Here is a 23,021-nt window from a genome sequence, read left to right on the forward strand (position 1 = left end):
CACAAATCACTGACCACGTCATGTTCCTGATGAGAGGTGGGTTCCCCTGTATCGGCAGCCTAGCTAGCAGGAGAGGACAGCTGGACACATGCGGTGGGGGATAGAGATCAGAAATGTGCAGGAATATTAATGGCCACAGATTCCTATAGTAATCAATAGGATCGCTCGCAGAGCCTTCAGAGCATTAATAAGACAATAGTACCTGAGCTTACCAATAGAGCTGCGATGGTGCTGGGTCATAGTCATTTTGGCACACCGTAGTAAAATGTTTTTGAATGGAAAACGAAAAGAAGCTGTTCTTATTAGACAAAACCAGCTACTCACTCTTCAGTTTTATGCCTAATGAATACGACCCAGAACAATCACTAGTGGAGTTGGATGATGGGCGAATACATGAAAATAGAGTCCAAAACAGCCAACATTGCAATTCTATGGTATATAAAGCATATGGGTCCTTAAGGTGGACCCAGGGTTGTCCTGCACACTGCCTGATATTTCTGTGAACAGCATAGATAGTTGTGCTACATTGCTACATAGTATTAGCTAGGGCTGGGAATTTCCTGGGACCTCACAGTACGATATTATCACTATACTTAGGTGCCAAAACAATAGCAATGCCATGGAAACGCGAGGGGGAAAGATGCCGTGGGGTAAAAAGCCTGAATCTCCTCATTTCCCCCCAGAAAATGTTGACTATTGTTTATATTTATATTTCACACTATGCTGAGGTAAAAATCAGAATATAATGCTTGTATGGATGTCAACCCCTACACATGTACACGTCATCATCACCAATCAACTGCATTGCAGTTAAAAACTACTTCGACTACCACCACTGATTTCTCAATGCTAGCTATGCTACCAGCTTACACAAAAGGGAGTTAGCATTTAGCAGGCACTTCTTCTAAACCTGAAAAGGGACAACATCTAAATGTTATGCATTGAAAACAGCCAAATATATTCAAATCTGTCTTTAGTAACCACATTGGGCCTGTTACAATACATCAATCGTGACGAATTTGAGGACTACCTAGTTAGTTAGATCAGATCTGTAGAACCAGTATCCTTCTCCTATCCCTCCTAACCCTTATCCCCTGCTGCAGAGAGATAAGAGAGCGTATTATCAAATGATTTCAGATCAGTCATGGAAATAAAGGTGATGAAGACATGTCGGCTCACTATTTAAAAAGAAGATGGAGAACAAGCTATAGGATGAAAAACATCAGCATTTTGGGATGGGTACAGCCGACTAGCGCTAGCTAACGCAACTTAGCAAAATACCAATACAAATAAAAATGGATACTTGGAGTCAAAGTATCGATGTAATATTGTTCAAAATAATATTGTGATATGCAACTGTATCGTTTTTTTTCCCCCTCCATCACTACTATCAGCTCCCAATGGAGGGGTCAATGCTATTTATCTTAATGTATCCTTTTATCTATCCGGAGATATAGTGCGTTTGACATTACAGTCACAATCTCTTCTTCAAAGGTCACTTGGACTGGATAAAAAGCACTGTTCATACATACATGGTGCAGGATGCGCACGCACGCACGCACGCACACACACACACACACACACCACACACGCAGTGAGAGCCACACACTGCACGCTAACAGGAGCAATATGCAAACAGCCCCTCTAAATGCCACGAGAGAATGAACTAGCCCACTAGCCCTGGGCTCTCCCAACATGGAAATGTCATGCTAAGGGGTAAACTGCCGAGGTTGCCTACAATACTCTTCTACTGGATTGTTTATTATGTAATCATCATCATGGCCACATCGTCATCAGAGCTTTGACCTTGTTATACTAGCCCCATGAGTTATTATTAGTAGCCCAGCGGTTGGAGCTTTGGGACGGTAAACAAAAGTTTGCTTGTTCGAATCCCCCGAGCCGACAAGGCAGAAAAATCTGCAGTTCTGCCCTTGTACAAGGCAGTTGACCACCACAGCAACCGTTTCCCCGGGCGCCGATGACGTGGATGTCGATTAAGGCAGCCGCCCCCACCTCTCAGAGGGATTCAGAGGGGTTTGGGTGAAATGTGGAAGACACATTTCGGTTGAATGCGTTCAGTTGTGCAGCTGACTAGGTTTTCCCTTTCCCACTTTCCCTCGTATGCGTGATTCATATTCACCAGGGGCCCTCCAATCACATTGATCTTGATCACATTGATCATATTCACAATCCCTCCAATCACATTGAGCTGATACCAGTGACGAGGAAAAGAGAGACTTGGAGAGAGAGAGAGGCCAGAAAAGAGAGGTAGAAGTGATGATTGGAAAAGGGGGAGAGAAGAGGGAGAAAGAAGGAACGGGGAGGGAAAGAGAGGAGAGCAGTAAAAGGAAAGTCGAGGAGGCGTTGTGGTGACACTGAAAAAGAAAAAAGAAATGAAAGTAGTGTTAAGGAGAAGAGAGGAAAAAGCCCCCATCTCCCCCCCCCCCACTGCACTGTGAATTGTCTTTTCTCCGTGGCTTCATTAGTAAGTGTCTCTTCAATATTTATGGTCATGTTAATAAACCATCAATAAGACAGGGAATTTGTGTGCAGAGCTGCGGGCGCTCCACCAAGCAGCCTTCTCTGCCTGGGTTTAAGCAAAATGATCATAAAAAAAGGTTCAGGTGAGTGCTAAGGAAGAGAGGGAGAGTAGAGAGAAAGAGAGATTACTAAAAAGAGGGGGGGGGTGATATTGGGTCCTGGCTATACAAATTAGAGAAAGTATGAGATTGAGTACGAAGTATCTCCATTTGAAAGTGCTTTTTAGTACACGACTAGGATTCCTCTGTGGCTGGGAAACTGTCCTTATAGGAGCTTGTATGGCTATTGCCTATACATGAGATAGACGTGTAGCGAACAGTGTTCTGACTCGGTGTGTGTGTTGTGGTGACACAGGAGAGAATGTGTGAGTGTGTCGTGTCGGTGTTTGAGTGTGTCTATTTCTGTGTGTTTCGGTGGTCAGTTTGAGGGTGGTGTATCGCGTGTCGGTGTATTGCGGTTGGAGTGTGAGTGTTCATGCCCGTGTGTGCGCACACGTGTGGGCAAGTGTGTTTGTGTGTGTGTGTGTGTGTGTGTGTGTGTGTGTGTGTGTGTGTGTGTGTGTGTGTGTGTGTGTGTGTGTGTTTGTCCATCCGGCCGTTAATGTGTGTGGTTCCAGTGCCAGGGTACAGACTAAGTGCCTGGCCTGACATTGGGGCCCAGTCTCTCTCATGTTTTATGTATTCCAGTGGAGACTGCCAGGGGGAGCAGGCCTCTGAAGCTGGGGTGAACGCTGAGGGTCAGCACAATCACTCTTTCTCTGTTCCTCTCTCTCTCCTTTCCCTGTATCTACCTAGGCCTATCTTTAGATGTCGCTCTCTCTACCTCTCTCCATCCCCCTCTCGCACTCTCTCTTTCTAGCTCTCTCTCCTTCCTTCTCTGCCCCCCCCCCCCCCGCTCCTCCATGTCCTCACTCTTACACTGAAAGACTTAAGGAGTGTGTGTGCTCGAGTTCTCGTTTGTGTGTGTTTGTGAGCATGAGTGCCCTGTTTCCGTGTGTGTGTGTGTGTGTGTGTGTGTGTGTGTGTGTGTGTGTGTGTGTGCGTGTGGATGGCTATCTGTGTTTTCCCAGTAAGATCTCTTTTCTCTCCAATTATCTCTCCTTCTATCTCCCTTCATCTCCTTTTTTATCCCTATCCTCCTCCCCTCTCCTCCTCCCCTCTCCTCCTCCCCCTCTCCTCCTCCATGCCCTCCTTTCTCTCCCCCATCCCTTAAGTCGTGTTCAGTGCTCAGCTGATCTCTCAATGGCACTGTTGCTCTCCATGGTGCTGAGACAGCCTCTCTACACTTTTCTCTCTCTCCCTCCCCTCGATCTCCTTTCCCTGCTCCCCTCTCACTCCCCTCTGTTCTTCAGACCTCTCTCTTCTGTCTCCTCCCTCTCTCTCCTTCATATTTCCTCTCTGTCTTTCCTCCTCCCTCTCCTCTATTTGATCTCTCCTCCCTCTATTCTCTCCTCTCCCCTCAGTCCCTCTCTCCTCCTTCTGTCTCCTCCCCCTCTCGTCTCTCTATATCTCCTTCAGTGTGAATTGCACTCTTAAACCCATGTTTAAGTGGTTGGGATTTGGGCTCCAGCCCCCCAGCCCTCCACCAATCCCTCCCTCTCTTCTTCACAGCCCAGCCCAGCATGGAGCTGTCTCTCTTGGGATGAGGAGGGCTTGGCTTCGCCCTAACTGGGCCTTAGACTGCTACTCCACCAGCCCAGCTCTCTCTGCACATCTGCTGAGAGAAGGAAAGAGAGAGATAGTGTGGGGTTTGATTGAGCAGTGTGTGTGTGTGTGTGTGTGTGTGTGTGTGTGTGTGTGTGTGTGTGTGTGTGTGTGTGTGTGTGTGTGTGTGTGTGTGTGTGTGTGTGTGTGTGTAGACTCCTAGGTCCAGCGTCGTGTGCAACACACTTGCACCGATTCTGCCTGAACATGTGGGAAATGTAGTTCGCTAACGAAATGTGTTGAAATAGCTATTAGCTGCAGTGCTAGAGTGTCTAGCAGTGCTGCTACCGTTTGGGCTATTCCCTCCTCCAGTTGCTACACCTCCGCAGTAGCAGGTATAGCGTAGTGTCGCACTGACTCCTCTCCCTTACGTAACACCGCACCCTAATTTAGATCGGACTTCAAATAAACCAAAATCAAGCCATTGGTTGGCTTCCCTTGTAGTTGGATATAAATAGCGTTTTTCAATCTTATCTGGAAACAGTGTTGTAGAGACGGGAGAGGCTTTGAAATGCAGCCCTGCCGATTAGGATCCTATTGTTCCACTCTACACCCCCTCTCTTCTCCCGGCTGCTTACAGTAAGCCCCGGGGTGGGTGTGTGTGTGTGTGTGTGTGTGTGTGTGTGTGTGTGTGTGTGTGTGTGTGTGCGCGCTTGGCCAACAGTAATTGAGATTGGCTCTGAGTGTGTGTGTGTGTGTACACGTGTGCGATGGGTCTTAGCACGTATGATCTGTGAGTGTCAGTAAGTGATTGCTTGTGTGTGCCTGTGTCTGTGCATGCGTGCACACATCACAATTCAGCGCGCGCTCACGCTCACATTTGCGTGCGCGTGTAACTGCCGGGTGTGTCTTTCATGATGGACGCTGTCCTCCCGCTGCTTACCCCACTGCTCCACTCAGAGTGAACAAGGTTGCTAAGATACGCCGGACTTACACTACATCAGGTTATCTGACGTTATTGCTGTTGCTATATTTTACTCGGCACCGTCAAGCCGTTATTCATTTGGAAACCACAGAATTATACGACGCTGCTGCTGGTATTTGTCGCACCGCTGCCTCCCTGCTCTACCCTAGGAGGGAGTTGTGAAACATTTAATGCCCCCAGTAAAATGTCATTCCCACCCCTCGACAAAGTGGGGGCGGATCCACACCTCGATTCATCATTAAGCCCATTTAATCCCAGGCCTCCGGCTCTAGTGGTTCCATTTGACACCGAACAAGCCAATAAGACAGAGGGAGGAAGGGAGGTGATGTCATTTCTGAGGAGACTGATTGGTTGAGGGAGGTGTGAGCCCTCCCACCTGCAGATATCATTTGAATCCAGTGGTTGGTAGACCCCCATGCTGGTGTGCTCCACCACTGGATGGGCATTGGCACTGAAACAGATGAGTACAGAAGACAGTGGAGATGCCAACAGCAGGGTTTAGCTGTGGTATTATTTTATCATGGGAAGGAAACATGTTTGATATGTCTATTTGTATTCATTTACAATATTATAATATGTTTGATTTTATTGCACATTCAGGATATTGATGTAGATTCCAGATAGGCAGGATTTGGTCTTGATGAAAAAGCTGTTATTTCCCAAAACTTTCCCTGGTTTGATTGTCCATTTATCCAACTTCATCTTCAATTTGAGAGAAAAGAAAAAACGGACTCAATTTACTGTTCCCCGTTGTGACACCCATTGAGAAACATGTAGGTAACTATGCAAAAAAATATTAAGAGCAGCAAAACCAGCCAAGTAAAATAGCATAGTAATGACTGACCTATTCAGAGTGGAGCACACATCAGCAGTAGCTAGAGTGAGCAAGGTCTGGGCCGAGGGTGATTTGTGGCTGAAGTTGGGATCCGGACCAGTGTGTGTGTGTGTGTGTGTGTGTGTGTGTGTGTGCGTGTGCGTGCGTCTGTGTCTGTCTGCGCACTCTTTTAAAAAAGTGCTATCTAGAACCTAAAAGGGTTCTTCAGCTGTCCCCATAGAACCCTTTGAAGAACCCTTTTGGTTGCAGGTAGAACCCTTTTGGTTGCAGGTAGAACCCTTTTGGTTGCAGGTAGAACCCTTTTGGTTGCAGGTAGAACCCTTTTGGTTGCAGGTAGAACCCTTTTGGTTGCAGGTAGAACCCTTTCCACAGAGGGTTCGACATGGAACTCAAAATGGTTATATTTCTAAGAGAGAGAGAGTGTGTGTGTGTGTGTGTGCACTTGTGTGTATGCCAGGGTGTTCTTGCATGTGTTTTTTGTTCTTGCGTGTGTGTGCGTGTATGAGCGTGCATATGTGTTCTTGCCCGTGTGTGTGTGTGTGTGTGTGTGTGTGTGTGTGGGTGTGTGTGTGTGTGTGTGTGTGTGTGTGTGTGTGTGTGTGTGTGTGTTCTTGCGCGTGTGTGTATGAAAGTTCCTTGGTGGTATAGGGGAAGCCCCATTAGTGTGGCATCCCTGGGAGATAATGAGAGCTGACTGCTTTATGCCCTGGAAATGATTGACTGGCTGGGACATCCTAGCACACCATGAATCCTTCCTGTTAACTGGGCCCACACACCACACACACACCAGCCACACCACACACACACACACACCACACACACCAGCCACACCACACAACACACACACACCAGTCACACCACACAACACACACACACCAGTCACACCACACACACACCAGTCACACCATACACACACCAGCCACACCACACACACCAGCCACACCAATCACCAATCACACATATGGCCTTGGGTCGATGTCTTCTCTAATCTCTCCTTTTGGCTTCTCTTATTAGATATTTTCTTCTCTTCTTTTGTTTTCTTTACTCTTTTAGTCTTCTTGTCTTTCCTCTTCTTTCCTTGTTCACCCTTTCTTCTGCTATATATATGTTATCTCTTTCTTTTTCTCACTCCTCGATCACTATTCCTCCTTTCATCTCTTCCCTTCTTCTCTTTTCTCATTATATTCTTCTCTCTTAGTCTCCACTTAGTCATCTTTCTTTTGTTGTCATTCCCTCTCTTTTCCATCTCTTACCCTTTCTTTTTACCTCTCCTACTCTGTCTCCATCTCTCTGATATGTGTTGGGGCTCATATTAACCCTTTAGAAAGTGAGTGTACACCTGTATCCCATGTGGATGCTGACTTCAATGTTCTCATTGGAGCCGCTCCGCCCTGCATAATGCTTCTGAAGCACCGGTCTCCTGCTCTCCTCCCACTCCTACTGCTAGCCTGGGGAGATACAGGCACTCTAGCTAGTCTAGAAGACACTCACACACACACACACACACACACACACACACACACTCACACACACACACACACACTCACACACTCACACACTCACACACTCACACAGACACACACTCACACAGACACACTCACTCACACACATACACACACACACAGTCACACACACACACACACACTCACACAGACACACAGACACACACACACACATACACAAACACACACACAGTCACACACACACACACACACACTCACTCACTCACACAGACACACACTCACACAGACACACAGACACACTCATACACACACACACACACACACACAGTCACACACACACATACACACACACTCACACAGACACACTCACACAGACACAGACACAGACACAGTCACACACACACACACACACTCACTCACTCACAGACACACACACTCACACAGACACACTCACACAGACACAGACACACACACTCACAGACACAGACACACACACTCACACACACACACACTCACACACACACAGACACACACACACTCACACAGACACACACACTCACTCACTCACTCACAGACACACACACAGACGCACATACACAGACAGACAGACAGACAGACAGACAGACAGACAGACAGACAGACAGACAGACAGACAGACAGACAGACAGACAGACAGACAGACAGACAGACAGACAGACAGACAGACAGACAGACAGACAGACACATTCACTCAAACACAGACAGACATTCAAACACACACAGGCACGTAGACACATACATACAAAGACACTCACACATACAATATGATACACACACAGACACATACACACATATATACAGGGACATAGAGACAGATGCAGACAGACATAGCGATATGAGCAGATAGACACATACAGGGAGATACAGGCTGATGCAGACAGATCAGCTCGCCATGCTTATCTATGGAGAAACTCCATGTCCAATTCAACTGACAGGAATGAAATGGAATTGGCCCGAACGCGAGTCTAGACCAGCCAGGTCACCTGTGATACAAGTCAGTACTCAACGTGGAAACCAGCCACTAGGGGCAACAATGAGCGCTGTCACACAGTGGATGGGGATGGTAGATGGGTGTAAGACATTGACTTGTTGGGATGCGGACTGTCTGTGTGTCATGGGGAATACGGACAGGATCATTGCAGGCCTTGCTAGTGGCGGTCTAAAACTGCTATGATCTTCTCCAAGTGGCCCTTATGCCGGGTATACACAACCCGGCTTCGCCACGTTTTTTGCCTTCCCCGACAAATATTCATGATCGGGGTGAAATCTTCTGAACTTGGGCTAGGATCAGTAAGTCGGAAGCCGCCTAGTTCGAGCGGGTCATGGGCGCACCGATGATGGCTGTTTCATTCTCCAGAACCTTGTCGGATGTCCCTGTCATTTTCTCACATGTCAGAAATGTTGGTTGTGCAACTGCAATTTGTAGTATGAGCAGTGCTACAATGTGATTGGGCAATGACTACTGCAAATAACCAATGAGCACTCAACATGTGAAACCAAAACAATGACGGGATTGGATTAATCCGGTCGCCCAGGTAGGTGTTTTATTGCAGCAGGTGAAAAGTGATTGCATTGGTTTTGGTACCAGTCTGCCTCTCGGGGCATGAGCCAGGTCCCCCTTTCAAAGCCCACGGTGAAATTGATTCAAAGCAAAAGTGACAAACTGTAATTAATCACGTGGAGTAATGAGTAGGATTCTGTGTTTTCACATGCAAGAAGTGATGGCTTTTGATAAAACATTTTAAAAAAAAACGTTTTGTCTGCCTTCCCAATAAAAACTAGTTTGAAAATTCGAACATGTTTTATGGAAAAGAGATTGTAGGTTGTGTGTTTCTGGACGATGCACCTTGCTACCTCGTTGACAACACGACCGAGCGAACAGATTACTGTTCCTTCTGAGAAGGGTGCTCCTCCTTCCCCGTCCCGATCAGCATTATCGAATCTGCCCGTTGATGGTGAAGAGGAAAGCAACAACAACATGCACCATGTGGACCGAGGTAACGGAAGACAGATTGATGAAGCTGTGGAGAGAACGCAGCCTTTATCAATATTAAAATGTAGAAATAACCTCCAATTCCCTCAGTAGAATAAAAAACTACATATTGTTTACATCTGTCCGGCCATTGGCGGGTCCATATTCTGCGCCTCTTTTTTGATGTTTCTCCACATAATAATGTGCCCCCTAATAAAGCAGCTCGCTGTTTGCGTGTCGGCATTTTTCTACCAGTGTAGGATCAATTAGGGAATCATGGTGTAATGTGGTGAGCACCCACGTCCTGGGGTTGAGGATGGACAGAATGGAAGATTTGGGACAAGGAAATCGGGAAATGTGAGCACGTCTAAGTATATGCCCAGCAGGACTGTAACTAGAGATCTGGGATCCGTATTCCCTGTCCCTGGTGTAGCGTTAACTATTTTCGGTTAAAAGCATGAACTGATTTGAGATCAGTGCCCAAACCGAAGTTGTGATTTTTTTTTGTTAGCTTCAGTGAAGCAGACTTGCAGTAGGCTTAGGGGGAGGAGCTGGATGGTGTCGGGGGGAGGAGTCTAAATGGCCAGCCACTCCCATGCTCCTGAGCTGCAAGCTTACCTGGGAATAGGTGCGGAGCGGAATCCACGGCGTCATGGCCGACCATCTGCATTCCTTCCCTCCTTCCCTTCCAGCTCCTGCACAGGATCACATTAATATTCCTTTGAAGCCTGTTTCAACTGCAGTCAGATCTCCCTCCCTTCTCTCTCGCTCTCTCTCTCTCTCTCTCTCTCGCTCTCTGTCTCTCTCTCCTTCGCTCATCTCACTTTCCTTCTCCCTTACACTCTCTCGTCCGTACTCTCTCTTTCTTTCTCGGGTACACTGTATTTCATTCTCCTTCTCTCTCCCTCTCTTCTCTCTCTCCTGTTTATCACACTCCCAGTTATCCCACTTGAGGGAGGGGCACACCTGCCTCGTGTTGCAGTACCTTTAGTCAGGAGTTCCCCCTATCACAAACACACACGGATAGACACAGAAAAGGGTGGTGGGTGCCGATGCCTTTGACAGAGCATGTTGATTGGTTCAGAATGGTTGCTGCCTCTTGTAGGAGAGTGGAGTAGCTATTTTTAGATCAAGGGGTAGCTGGGTGAGAAAGACTGAGGAGGGGTGGTTGTGTGTGTAAGGAATACTGCAGTCTTAAAGGAAGTTCCCCCTTCCACACACACACATACACACACGCACACACACACATACACACACACACGAGCACACGCACATACACACACGCGCGCATGCACACACACACACACACACAGCATTGTCCCTCTAATTCAGGGTAGTGTGTATTCCATGTGCCCTCTCTCTCTCTCTCTCTCTCTCTCTCTCTCTCTCTCTCTCTCTCTCTCTCTCTCTCTCTCTCTCTCTCTCTGTGCAAATGTCAGCAATCTTCAATGTATTTTCCAGAGCCCAGAGCACTGGCCTACACTCTCTGTTTACCTCTGTCCCCACAGCAATCCCTTTATCCTCACCTCCCCCTCTTCTATCTCATCCCTGTCTCTCATTTTCCTCACCCTCCTCCCTCTCTCTCACCCCCCCGCTCTTGCATTTTCCTCATACCCTCCTCCTCTCTGTCATCCCTTTCTTTTTGTCTCCCTCTCTCTCCCCCTCCCCCTCTCCCCCCTAGCCTCCATCCCTCTCGATCTCTCCTTCTCAGCCCCCCCTTCACACCTCCCTCTCCCTCTCTTTTTGTCAGTGGTTAAACATTTAACCGTTTCCTGGCGTCCACGTCTCTTTAGTTGTGCTATGGAGTTAGTTGGGTGCACTGCTGATGCATTGTCGCTTTATACGTCTGCCTATTTATAAAGGGATATCTTTGTACCTTATATAAGCTCGCCTGTCCTTAGTAATCACTTAGACCATGAAACACCTTGTCTCTTTCTTAGTGATGTCTGTCTGTCTCTCTCTCTCTGTCTGTCATTCTATCTCTGACCACAATGATGACTCATGTGGCTCACACCTGCTCAACAGTCACGGGGCACAACAGTTGCAGATGTGTTAGCGTGTGTGTATTGGCCCACTTAACTGATGAGTTCTCTCTCTCTCTCTCTCTCTCTCTCTCTCTCTCGCTCCTGTTCTCTTCATCCAGTGAGTGACAGCTGTTTTAGGAACCTGGCAGAGGACCGCAGTGGAATCAACCTCAAAGATCTCGTGCACGACCCCTCCCTGTAAGTCTTCCAACTCTCAAACTCCAGCACATTCTACATGAGACAAGGGGACCATACGCACGCACGCACGCATGCACACACACACACACACACACACACTCACTGGCTGATCAGCCCGGTCGTTAGACTGGGCTGAGGGTTTCCATGGGGCAACGCCAGTGTTTCGGAGTAGGAGTGCTGATCTGGAATCAGCTCCCCCATCCATTTCATCTTAATCGTCCTTAACAGTGACACCCACATAAATGTCCATATGTTGTAGCATGTGTTGATCTTCTTACACCTTGGTGCCATAATCCTAAAGCATCTCAGAGCATGACTGCTGATCTAGGATCAGTTTGACCTTTTACCAATCATAATGAATAAGATGAAATGGATGGGGGAGCTGACTCCAGATCAGCACTCCTACTCTGAAACACCGGTGTTGCCCCATGGAAACCCTGGTCTGTTCTTATATGTTATAATAGCACGGGTGTGTTAGTGTATTAATGTCATAGGGCCTGTGCTGTAGCCCTCAGCCCAATCTAACGCCTGTCTGTCTGTCACGTCCTTTAGTGTGTAATATGGAGGCCTATGTGTGGAAGCCTGTGTCATGTCTCATACGTCACGCTGTCTTGGGACACACTGAGCCAGCACTGGCTCCACTAACTAGCTAGCCTGTCAACCGAGCTGTCACACACTCATTAGCGTGTGTGTGGAGAGGAGGGTGGGGTGTGTGTGTGTTCCTGGATGCATGCTTGCCTGTGTGTGTGTGTGTGTGTGCGTGTGTGTGTGCGTGTGTGTGTGTGTGTGTGCATGTGTGTGTGTGTGTGTGTCAGTGTTAAGGACCAGGCTGGTTAGCCAGAGTGTGTGTGTGTGTGTCCATGTCTGGTGTAATATGATCCCAGTAGCTGATTTAGACTGCTCTGTCCCAATACTGGCAGTTGTCCCTCAGGGGGGGAGTGGCACTCGACAGGCAACTAGTGGTAGGGAGAGATAAATACCCCTAGGGAATTGGACATCACTACATCACTCGCACACATCAGAAGCCGCCAATGGATAACACATAATTCATTGACTACGAGCCTTGGGTTTTTCACAATGCCTGTACTGGCAACAGTAATAGCGTTCACTATATTTCTCATGCAACAAATATCTACTTACTATATGAGCAACAAATGAGAACAGAAAAAACAAAACATTTTCCTTAATGTAACCTACCCATCGTCTGGCTGTGGTTCAATGTGGAGTTGGAACTGAAGCAGGGCTTTCCTTCCATAATAGCAATTTGACATGTAACAGTCGCATTTCCTTCAGTCATTTTCCACTGGTTAATAATGATTAGCCAGTGGAAGCATTGTAAAACAATTAAAACCACCTGTCACATCCTGACCATAGTAAGTTGTTATTTTCTATGGTAGAGTAGGTCAGGGCGTGACAGGGGCTGTTTGTCTGTTTTTGTATTTCTATGTTCAGTTTCTAGTTTTGTATTTCTATGTTGTTGGTGTTTGGGTTGATCTCCAATTGGAGGCAGCTGATCCTCGTTACCTCTAATTGGAGGTCATATTTAAGTTGATGTTTGTCCCACCTGTTTTTGTGGGTGATTATCTTTTGAGTAGTGTGTTTTCCTCTCTGCGTCACAGTTTGTTGTTTTTTGTGTTTCAAGTATTTAAGTGTCTTTGCATTTTAGTTTCACAATAAATAAATATGTGGAACTACGAACACGCTGCATTTTGTTCCGATCCTTCGAACAGCCGTGACACCACCGTTCTGAACTAATATTTATACTAAATGTTTTAGGGTCCATACACAGATCAGCTATAGTTGCACATTCATAGACATACAGTACAGGTGTTTTTATCCAGCACCACACAATAAGTAAGAAAATAAGTACATTACTTCAGCTGCATTGACAAATATCGTCAGTCACTAACGTTACTACAATAAAGAACAATGACAAGTGATTGACTTCAAAATATTTTTTTATGAACAGCAAGGCAAGCGTACACAATTATACATTCCATTTGCAGTAAATGCTTTAGATTATTTACCTCCACAGGGTTTCACAAGACAATCTGGTTTGCCTAGGATTCCCTAAAACATTAAACAACGCAAAGTACAATTAATACAAATGTCAAAAGCCCATATAGCTAACTAAGTATATTAGTTAGCTAATGTTAGCTTGTCAGACAACTTTCTTAAACAGTGATTTTCGTAAAACAACTTCATGACCAAAAAATATGTACAATTTGTCTCTGCATTAACTAACATATTCCTCTTAACTGTACTTTTTTCGTTTCATGATTTGTAAATGAGTCATTAATAAGTTAAAATGACTTACATTTCCTTCCATCCTCCTATTTTTGGCAGCCATCTTTCCTGCAGAAACTATCCAGCCTCGGGTCGCAGAGCTTCATGGGTAATTTGAGTACCACTCACTAGGAAGTCTGCAACTTGATTGGCTTTGTTTGGAGGACAAACTAGAGGGCTGAAAAGGCACTACGCGTAGCTCAAAATGTCATCAGAAAACCACTCCCACTCCGGGAGAAGTCTCTAAAACTCAACCCAAGGTAACAGTGACTAGGGTCTGATTTTAATGACATAGAGGAACAACGTCAATGTCTTATTTAGCAGACGTTCTTATCCAGAACGACTTACAGGAGCAGTTAGGGTTAATTAAGTGTCTTGTTCAAGGACAGATTTTAAACCTAGTCAGCTCAGGGATTCAAACCAGCGACCTTTCGGTTACTGGCCCAATGCTCTTATAAAATACAAAATAAAATACAATAGAAATAGAAAATACTAAATAGTAGCAAGATGGAGATCACAGAGGTTATTTTTAATGAGTGCATTTCGCAAGTGTCTAGTTTGCGTCAACTAGCGTCACTAAAACCACTGCAAAGGTTTTGCCTGCAAACGTTGGTTTTCGAATTGCGATGTTCTGGCATGTCAGCCTCCTGATTTGTTGGCAGAGTTGTCTGACTGAAGAGGACCCACTCTGTAAAAAAAGGTTTTTATCTTATTGAAGTTGTGAAGAGTCTGCAATTGAAACCAGACCCTAACCACCGTTGCCAAGTTTCGGGTTTTTGAGACTACTCCAGGTGGCTCACGGAGTCGCGAAAAACGGCCAGGGAGGGCTAAGGGGGTTATTGGGATTGAGCCTGACCCTCTACTCCCCACTACAGGCTGTGCCATGCTGTGCTGTGCCATGCCATGCTGTGCCACATTTCCACATCACGTGTTACTACCTCAGGATGACCAGCTGGAGACAAATTCTGTCCACAATGTGCCACGGCACAGTGTCTGGGACAGACACACGCATAGACATCGATTCATGACTATTCACGCAGGCACACACACATGCACACTGCAAACACAGGGCAGAGCCACCCACAGCCCACCAGAATCAGCCCAGACACTTTAAACCAGACAGCTGTCACTCAATGGGACACATATTCTTTAAACACCAGTGGTCACCAACCTTTTCTGAGTCACTTTCAGAGTCAAAGTCTACCGCTCAGATTTTTTTTTTGTGCATGACTTGTAAGCCTATGCAACATGAACTTAATACATTTATATTTTTGTAATTTAGCAGACACTAGTCCAGAGTGACTTAAAGGAGCAATTAGAGTTAAGTGTAGCATGGCAGATTTTTCACCTAGTCGGCTTGGGGATTCGAACCAGCGAATCAGCTTTCGGTTACTGGCGCAACGCTCCTAACCGCTAAAAAACTGTTCTGTAAGAATAATGTTTGCACAGTAGGCCTAATACATTATCACAGCATATTGGCTATGTTTGGCCTGCCAATATTGTTCTTCTCATACCATACTATCTTTCAAATCTCAAGCTATGTAGATCAGTTGTTGTATTACTTGCGAGGTATAGCGGAGCATAATTAGCTTTGCTGGACTGATTGTACGGTACCTTCCTTTGATGGTCAGTCCTGCTGGAGGGAGGGGGAGAGCAACAGTGGGTCTATCTCTCACGGTCCCTGCTCTCTCCTTTCCTCCTGTAAGACTGACCAGAGGGAGGGGACACCGTCTTCCACCTGATGACAAAACTCGAGTCACACTGCATTATTTCTGCCTCATGAACCAGTTCATGTTGTTCCTATGTTAAAGAGAAAGTTAAATATTATTCGATATTAAAATAGACACGACAAGCTGCTAATAATAGAAAAAAGGGACTATTAATATACTTGGCTACTCAACCATTACTGCAGATGCAGTGCTGGTTGTAGCACGAGTTCAAGTAGAGAGAAGCACATTTTATGTTTAGTGAAAGTGTTGAAAAAAAAAGTATTGACAGTGCTAAATCAAAACTGAAACATGAACATAAAAACAGCAGCTCTTCGTTGTAATCTTTGACAGTCTCTCTCTGGTTATGGTTTTAAAATGTGCTGTTCAGAACTAGCAAACCCACCGAAAACGTCCGGTGAATTTACTAAATTACTCAGAATGCACTCCCAAGACTTCTACTTCAACAACAAATGTTGTTCTGGTTCAAAATAATCCACAGTTATGTGCAAATATCCTCCGTTTTGTTCGTGCGTTCAGGTCCCTATCCAAACGGTGACGCGCGGGCGCGTATCGTGACAAAAAATTCTAAATATTCCATTACCGTACTTAGAAGCATGTCAAACGCTGTTTAAAATAATATTCCAACCGGACGATGTTGTTTTCGTTCAAACAGGTGAAGAAAAACATGGAATCCTGTCGTGAGCGCGCATCTCCAGGCTCTGAGCCACTAGGCTGACCATTCACAAACAGAGCTGCTGAACCTTGCCTAGAGACTGCAGAGATCCCAATCCACTTTCTGGCGCCTTCAGAGAGCCTATGGAAGCCTTAGAAATTGTCACATTATATGCATATTCTAGTTTCTGGGCCAGAGTAGTAACCAGATTAAATCGGGTACGTTATTTTCACCCGGTCGTGAAAATAGTGCCCCCTATCCATAAGAAGATATACGACAACTACTAGAAATAATAGAACATCATGAAGCATCTAAGAAGCCAGATCTGGTATTTATATCGGATTTTGAAAAGGCATTTGACAAAGTAAGACTGGATTTTATTTAGAAATGCCTGGATTTTTACAATTTCTGTGATTCTCTTATAAAATGGGTAAAAATAATGTATAGCAACCCCAGGTATAAAATAGTAAATAACGGCTACTTCTCAGAGAGTTTTGAATCGTCAAGAGGAGTTAAACAAGGGTGTCTGCTGTCACCGTATCTATTCGTTATGGCCATCGAAATGCTAGCCATTAAAATCAGATCCAATAAGAACATTAGATTATTAGAAATCCAAGGCTTAAAAACAAAGGTGTCCAATCTTCAATGTCTCATTGAAGATCTAGATAACTTTTCTGTACTCTCTGGACTAAAACCTAATATTACATATTGGATCTTTAAAAAATTCAACTTTTACATTACCCTGCAGTTTACCTATAAAATGGGCTAATGGTGAAGTAGACATACTTGGTATTCATATAAGATATAAATAAGCTCTCCACAATGAATTTCAATTGAAAACTTGTAAAAATAGACAAGATCCTGCAACCATGGAGCGGTAAATACCTGTCTGTTTATGGGAAAATTGCCCTGATTAACTCCTTAGTCATATCTCAGTATACTTACTTACTTATGGCGCTGCCTACTCCTGATGATTCATTTTTCAAATCATATGAGCAACAAATATTTTGCTTTATCTGGGATGCTAAACCAGACCAAATAAAGCGTGGTTCCTATCTATATCATGAATATGAATTGGGTGGGTTGAGATTATTAAATATAAAAGCACTAAACCTCTCTCTAAAAGCTTCGCTTATTCAAAAGTTTTACTTGAACCCTACATGGTTCTCAAGTAGATTACAAAGAAAAGCTCATCCATTGTTTAAAAATTGCCTTTTTGCCTTTGTGCAGATTGCCATGTCTCATTTTTGATTAATTGAAAATGATACTTTTTTCAAAGTATCTCTCTTTTGCAAAACAAGCGTTGCAGAGCTGGCTACAATTTCAATTTCATCCCCCTGAAAAGATAGAACAAATATTACAACAAATATTATGGCTGAACACAAATGTGGTGGTTGATAAAATACCTGTATTTATGGGAAAGATGTTTGAAAAGGGTATTTTGTTCTTAAATTATATTGTAAATTGTAATGGTAGAGTTATGTCCTTCATGGAGTTATCAGAATTGTACGGGAAGGTCTGCTCAGTCCAAGAGTACAACCAATTGATTACAGCATTACCCCAAAAATAGAGGAGGCAGGTGGCAGCGGGAGGAGGTGGGGAACTGGTCTGTCTGCCCAATATAAAGGATCAAAATTTGCGGAGGAATGAAAATAGCATAAATAGGAAAGTATACCAGTTTCATTTGAGGACCAGGATGTTGACAACTGTGCCATACAGAAAGCTAAATAGTTGGGAAGAGATTTTTGATGTACCGATTCCATGTACCGATTCTATGTGTTGATGTATAAAACAACGCAAGATTCAAGACTTCGTGCTTTTCAGCTAAAATTATTATATAGAATTCTTGCCACCAACAAAATGTTTAATATTTGGGGCATAAAATCATCCAAGCTCTACAGATTTAGTTGTGAGGATACAGAATCAATAGACCATTTATTTTGGTATTTCCCTCAGGTAGCCTGTTTCTGGTCTCAGGTTCAGGAATGTCTGAATGTCTAAAATTGACCCTAGAAATAGTACTGTTAGGAGATCTGGAGAGACCAGATCAGTCAATTACTAATATACTAATACTGTTAGTAAAAGTATTAATCTTCATCTCGCAATCTGTGGATTCTATTCGATTAGATAGATTGAAATTGTATGTTTTAACATCACAGCATAGTTGAAAGATATGTGTTGCGTAGAAATCCGAAGAGGGTCGACCAGCAGAGATAGATGGGATGGGCTGAGGGAAGCTGAGGTTTGGGATGTGGAATTTTAGACAAGTGGGAGTGGAGGTTGGTTGAGGGACAGCTATTGGGGAACTGTGGGGGGATCTTGGAGGGTTCGGGTTCAGGTTTTTTGGCCTGGTGGGAGATCTGTCATTGTGCCCTTGAGCAGGGCATTGACCCTGGATGCTTCTGTGTGTCGAGTCTGTTGGATGGTGTGGTGTAGTTGTTGAGCGGCTTTACTGCAAGTATATTGTATGTTTCGGATATTCAATAAATATAAAAATAAATAAATACATTTAAAAAATACAGTTGAAAATATTTCTTTGAAGTTTTTTAATAAATGTGAATATTTGTAGCTACTTTTTAAGTAAATACCTGGAGTCAACTTGCGCAATATGTTAGGAGATAAAGAACATTACGTTTTTCATTTCACCTGACACATTATTTTTCGTTATGAAGCTTATGCTTGTTTACAAGCACACAATGCCGAGAGACCGGGGCCTTTTGACTGTTGCGTATCATGCGCCAGGTGATCTAGTTACCGTATGGAATTCACAACTAAATGTTTGCCAGCTAGATATCTTATAACTATTAAGTTAACTGTCTAAAATGTGCTAAATGCTCTGCAGTTGTACATTTGGTTTGCTAATTTAGTAGCTAGTTAGCTATCTAGCTAAGTGGATAGTTTCTTCCAAAATCAAGCATTCACTTCGTAACAGCAGAGAATTCCCTCCTTGATCAAGAGCCTTGCTGGCTCATATTAGTTTTGTACGTGCAGCAAACTGTGAGTAGCTTGTTGTACTTGTATAGTTTAGGTCAGAAACTGTACAAAATGTTTGCAATGAGCCCGTTAGCATTTAGTTAGCATTCTCTACGAGATTTTACATGTGCTTGATAGCATTGCTAACCTTCGGATTACAGAGAATAAGTGAGGTTTGAAAGCAGCGCCCCTTGTGTTCAGTGCCGGTATTACCAAATATCCCAGTATGGCACAAGGACGGAATGAATGTATGACAATCTGGATACCGCCCAAGCCTACTTTAAACTCTTTTAACACATTCTCCTTGATATCAGTCTGCACAGTGTCCAATCAGTACACCAACACATAATGTATTCCCTCCTATTGAAGGAGCTTGAAGAGGTGTGTCAGCCTAGATAGAGAGAGAGAGAGAGAGAGAGAGAGAGAGAGAGAAACAGAGAGAGACAAATAGCAAATAGAGAGAGAGAGAGAGAGAGAGAGAGAGAGAGAGAGAGAGAGAGAGAGACAAAGCAAGAGAGAGAGAGAGAGAGAGAGAGGGAGAGAGAGAAAGAGGGAGCCAAATAGAGAGAAAGAGACAAAGCAAGACAGAGAGAGAGGGAGAGAAACAGAGAGACAGAAAGAGAGAGAGAGGGGTCATGAAAATGACACACATTCTCAAGGGCAGATGGGTTGTTGTCTGTGCTCAATGTGTACAGTTCTCCCCTCCTGCTTATTTGTGTGTGTGTGTGTGTGTGTGTGTGTTCACATGCGTGCATGTACATCTGTGTGTGTGTGTGTGTACATTCTGGAGCATGTGTACGTGTGTGTGTTGAAGGTTGAATGAATATCCTCCTGGGGCTCCAGCCAACACCGTGTTGCCGCCCTCGAGCAACTTGGGTTGTAACATCCTTTGTCAATTTTACAAATTGTCGCAGCTAAAAATAGCGTCTGTATAAGTCAGATGGGTGACAGTGTGCTCATTTCACCCACAGAGCAGCAGTCACGGGAAGGAGACAGACAAGACAGGTCCGCTGGGCTGGTTGTGCTCTACGTTAGCAAGCTATCTTATGCTAGTCTGTGAATGTTTCTGTACTAGCCTGTTTTAGCCAGTGTTAGCATTTGCTAGCCTGTGCTAGCCTTAACTAGCGCCTGCTAGCCTGCAATGTGTTAAGCTATGTTATCGTGCAAATGATCCGCTGTACATGGACTTGTCAAAATGACGTCGTATCCCAGGTTGCGGCAAATTACATGTTGGAGGGGTAGTGGATAGTTCAGAGAATAAGAGATTGAGGGGAGACAGCTTTCACCCTTTTTATACTACAGAGACAAGCTGAACTAAGCCAAGGTGAGCTGTACTGAGCTGGCCTGGTTACGCATCCACCATAGTTGCTGCAACTGTGCTTGAAAGGACAAAGTGAAAGGAAAATCCCAGGCAACGCAGTACAGATTAGATATGCATGATAGTGTGGGGTCCTAAATATAGCTGGGTTGGGTTGTTCTTGAGTGGTTCTCTGTCTGAGTTAGTCTAAGTGTGTGTCTCTGTGTGTCTCTTAGCTAGTGTTTCAGTGTGTGATTGTTACAGTGAGTGTAGCATTGGGAGTGTAGCAATGGGAGTGTAACACCGTACAGAGCACTCAGAGCACTCAGAGCACTCAACACTGGCTGTTGGTGGGGGTTGTGTGTGTGTAACGCGAGGAGAGTCCCCTCAAAGACACATATACACCCCTCTCACTGCAGACACGTTGAAAGGAATTGTTGACCCTTGAGAGCTTCCCTACATCGCTGCCATCACAGCCAGGCTCTACTAAGATGTCTTGGGTAGGGATGATGGTGCTGGCCCTCTGTTTGTGTGTGTGTGAGTGTGTACTTGTTTTCCTACATTATCAGTAACCCAATGTCCTAACATTTCACCCGGATGTCCTGAAAAGATAGGAAAACAATCACTTTTTTGAAAAGTCAGGTCCTGAATTTGTTCAAACACTATTTTAAGCTTAAGGGTTAGTTTTAGGGTTTTTGGGTTAAGGTTAGGGTTAGGGTTTTGGGGTTAAGCTTAGGGTTAGGTTTAGTGTTAGTGGGTTTAGGGTTTAGGGTTATTGTTAGGGTTAGTGTTGGAAAATACGATTTTTAATGTTCAAACAAAGCTGTGTGTGTGTGTGTGTGTGTGTGTGTGTGTGTGTGTGTGTGTGTGTGTGTGTGTGTGTGTGTGTGTGTGTGTGTGTGTGTGTGTGTGTGTGTGTGATGGAGAGCCCTGTACAGAGACCATGCATTATTAATACCACCACTACAGCAGATGGGCCTCAACATAGAGCTGGCCCACAACTGTATAGACTATAGACCTGCACGGCTGGGTCACAGACTGTGTGTGTGTGTGCAGGGGTAAGGGGTATTGGTTAGTGGGTTGTGTCTTGATGTCTTCGTTTAATTGAACCTTTATCTAGGTAGTCTCATTGAGATCAAATCTATTTTTCAAGAGAGACCTGGTCCAACCAACACAGCAGCAGGAGGGAACAAAGTTTCAGACAAATCTCAGACATAACAGGCACACCATAAACAAATAGACGTAGACATACATACATTATGATTACATACAGAAACAGAAACATCATAGGTAAAATGCATCATATGTACCACCGCATTAAATCCTAACGACGGGGCGGCAGGTAACCAAGTGGTTAGAGCATTGGACCAGTAACCGAAAGGTTGCTGGATCGAAGCCCCGAGCTGACAAGGTAAAAATATGTCATTCTGCCCCTGAACAAGGCATTGTTCCCTGGTAGGCTGTCATTGTAAATATGAATTTATTCTTAACTGACTTGCCTAGTTCAATTTTAAAAATGACAGTCACATTCTTCAGTAACTTGTGAGTCAACCAGACTTTCAAACTCCTCCAAAGAAACAAGATCCTGGTGTTTCAAACTCCAAGACCGTGTAGCTAAATCTCTTAATGTCGTGATCTGTTAAAAGTACGTGGGAGTCTCAGGTACCTATAGTACATGATATAGGCTTATATCTTGCTCTCTATCCTGTCGTCCTGTTGTTCTTTCTGTCTGGCTCTCTCTTTCTGTCATTCTCTCGTTTTGTCTCGATGGCTCTCTGGCTGCTTTTCTCAATCTCCTATTGCCTTTCTCCTTCCCTTCCCTTCCCTCCCCCCCTTTCTCTCTCTCTCCCTCCCTCCCCCCTTATTCTATTCTCTCCTATTTTATTCATAGAGTAATCTGGGCAAAGCATCCCGTCTTCCAGGCCAAAGCCCTGTGTCCCCTCTCATACTGTAGCAGCATCAGTACTGCATGTTTCCACACCTAGAGCAAACAGCCATAACTCTCCCTCTCCCCCATTGGACAGGAGTGGGTCAGATCCAGCTCCTCCACAGAATGTTTCAGGAAGTGCTCTGTACTGGAACACCATGGAGTAGAGGAGTGTTGTTACACTGTCACGTTAAAACACACACACACCGGTATGCAGCAACACTCACACAGACACTTCAGAGACATAGCAGAGACACGGCATCCCGAAACACAGCAACAAAGCAAACACACTCATGATAAACATGGAAACCAGAGGCTTCAGATAGAATGGGGTTGCCTAGGAAACAGCTGGAAGGAATCGTAGCTATTTGTGTTTAGCATATTTTCATTTTGGCTAAAACAGAGAGGGAGGAAATGAACCTACAGAGATGGGATTTGTTTTTACAGGTCCTTTAC

The 23,021-nt window shown here is 44.7% G+C and overlaps 1 protein-coding gene across 1 annotated transcript in view; it reads left to right on the forward strand.

Annotated features, from left to right (window-relative positions):
• Positions 1 to 23,021, forward strand: part of LOC115174606 (gephyrin) — a gene marked incomplete in the record, with an annotated part of 149,740 nt that overhangs the window by 15,153 nt on the left and 111,566 nt on the right. The window contains 1 exon segment of the mRNA XM_029733303.1: positions 11,622 to 11,700. Coding sequence (XP_029589163.1) covers positions 11,622 to 11,700 — 79 coding nt within the window.

This window comes from Salmo trutta, chromosome 35 (genome assembly GCF_901001165.1).
Source record: "Salmo trutta chromosome 35, fSalTru1.1, whole genome shotgun sequence".
Taxonomy (NCBI): Eukaryota; Metazoa; Chordata; class Actinopteri; order Salmoniformes; family Salmonidae; genus Salmo; species Salmo trutta.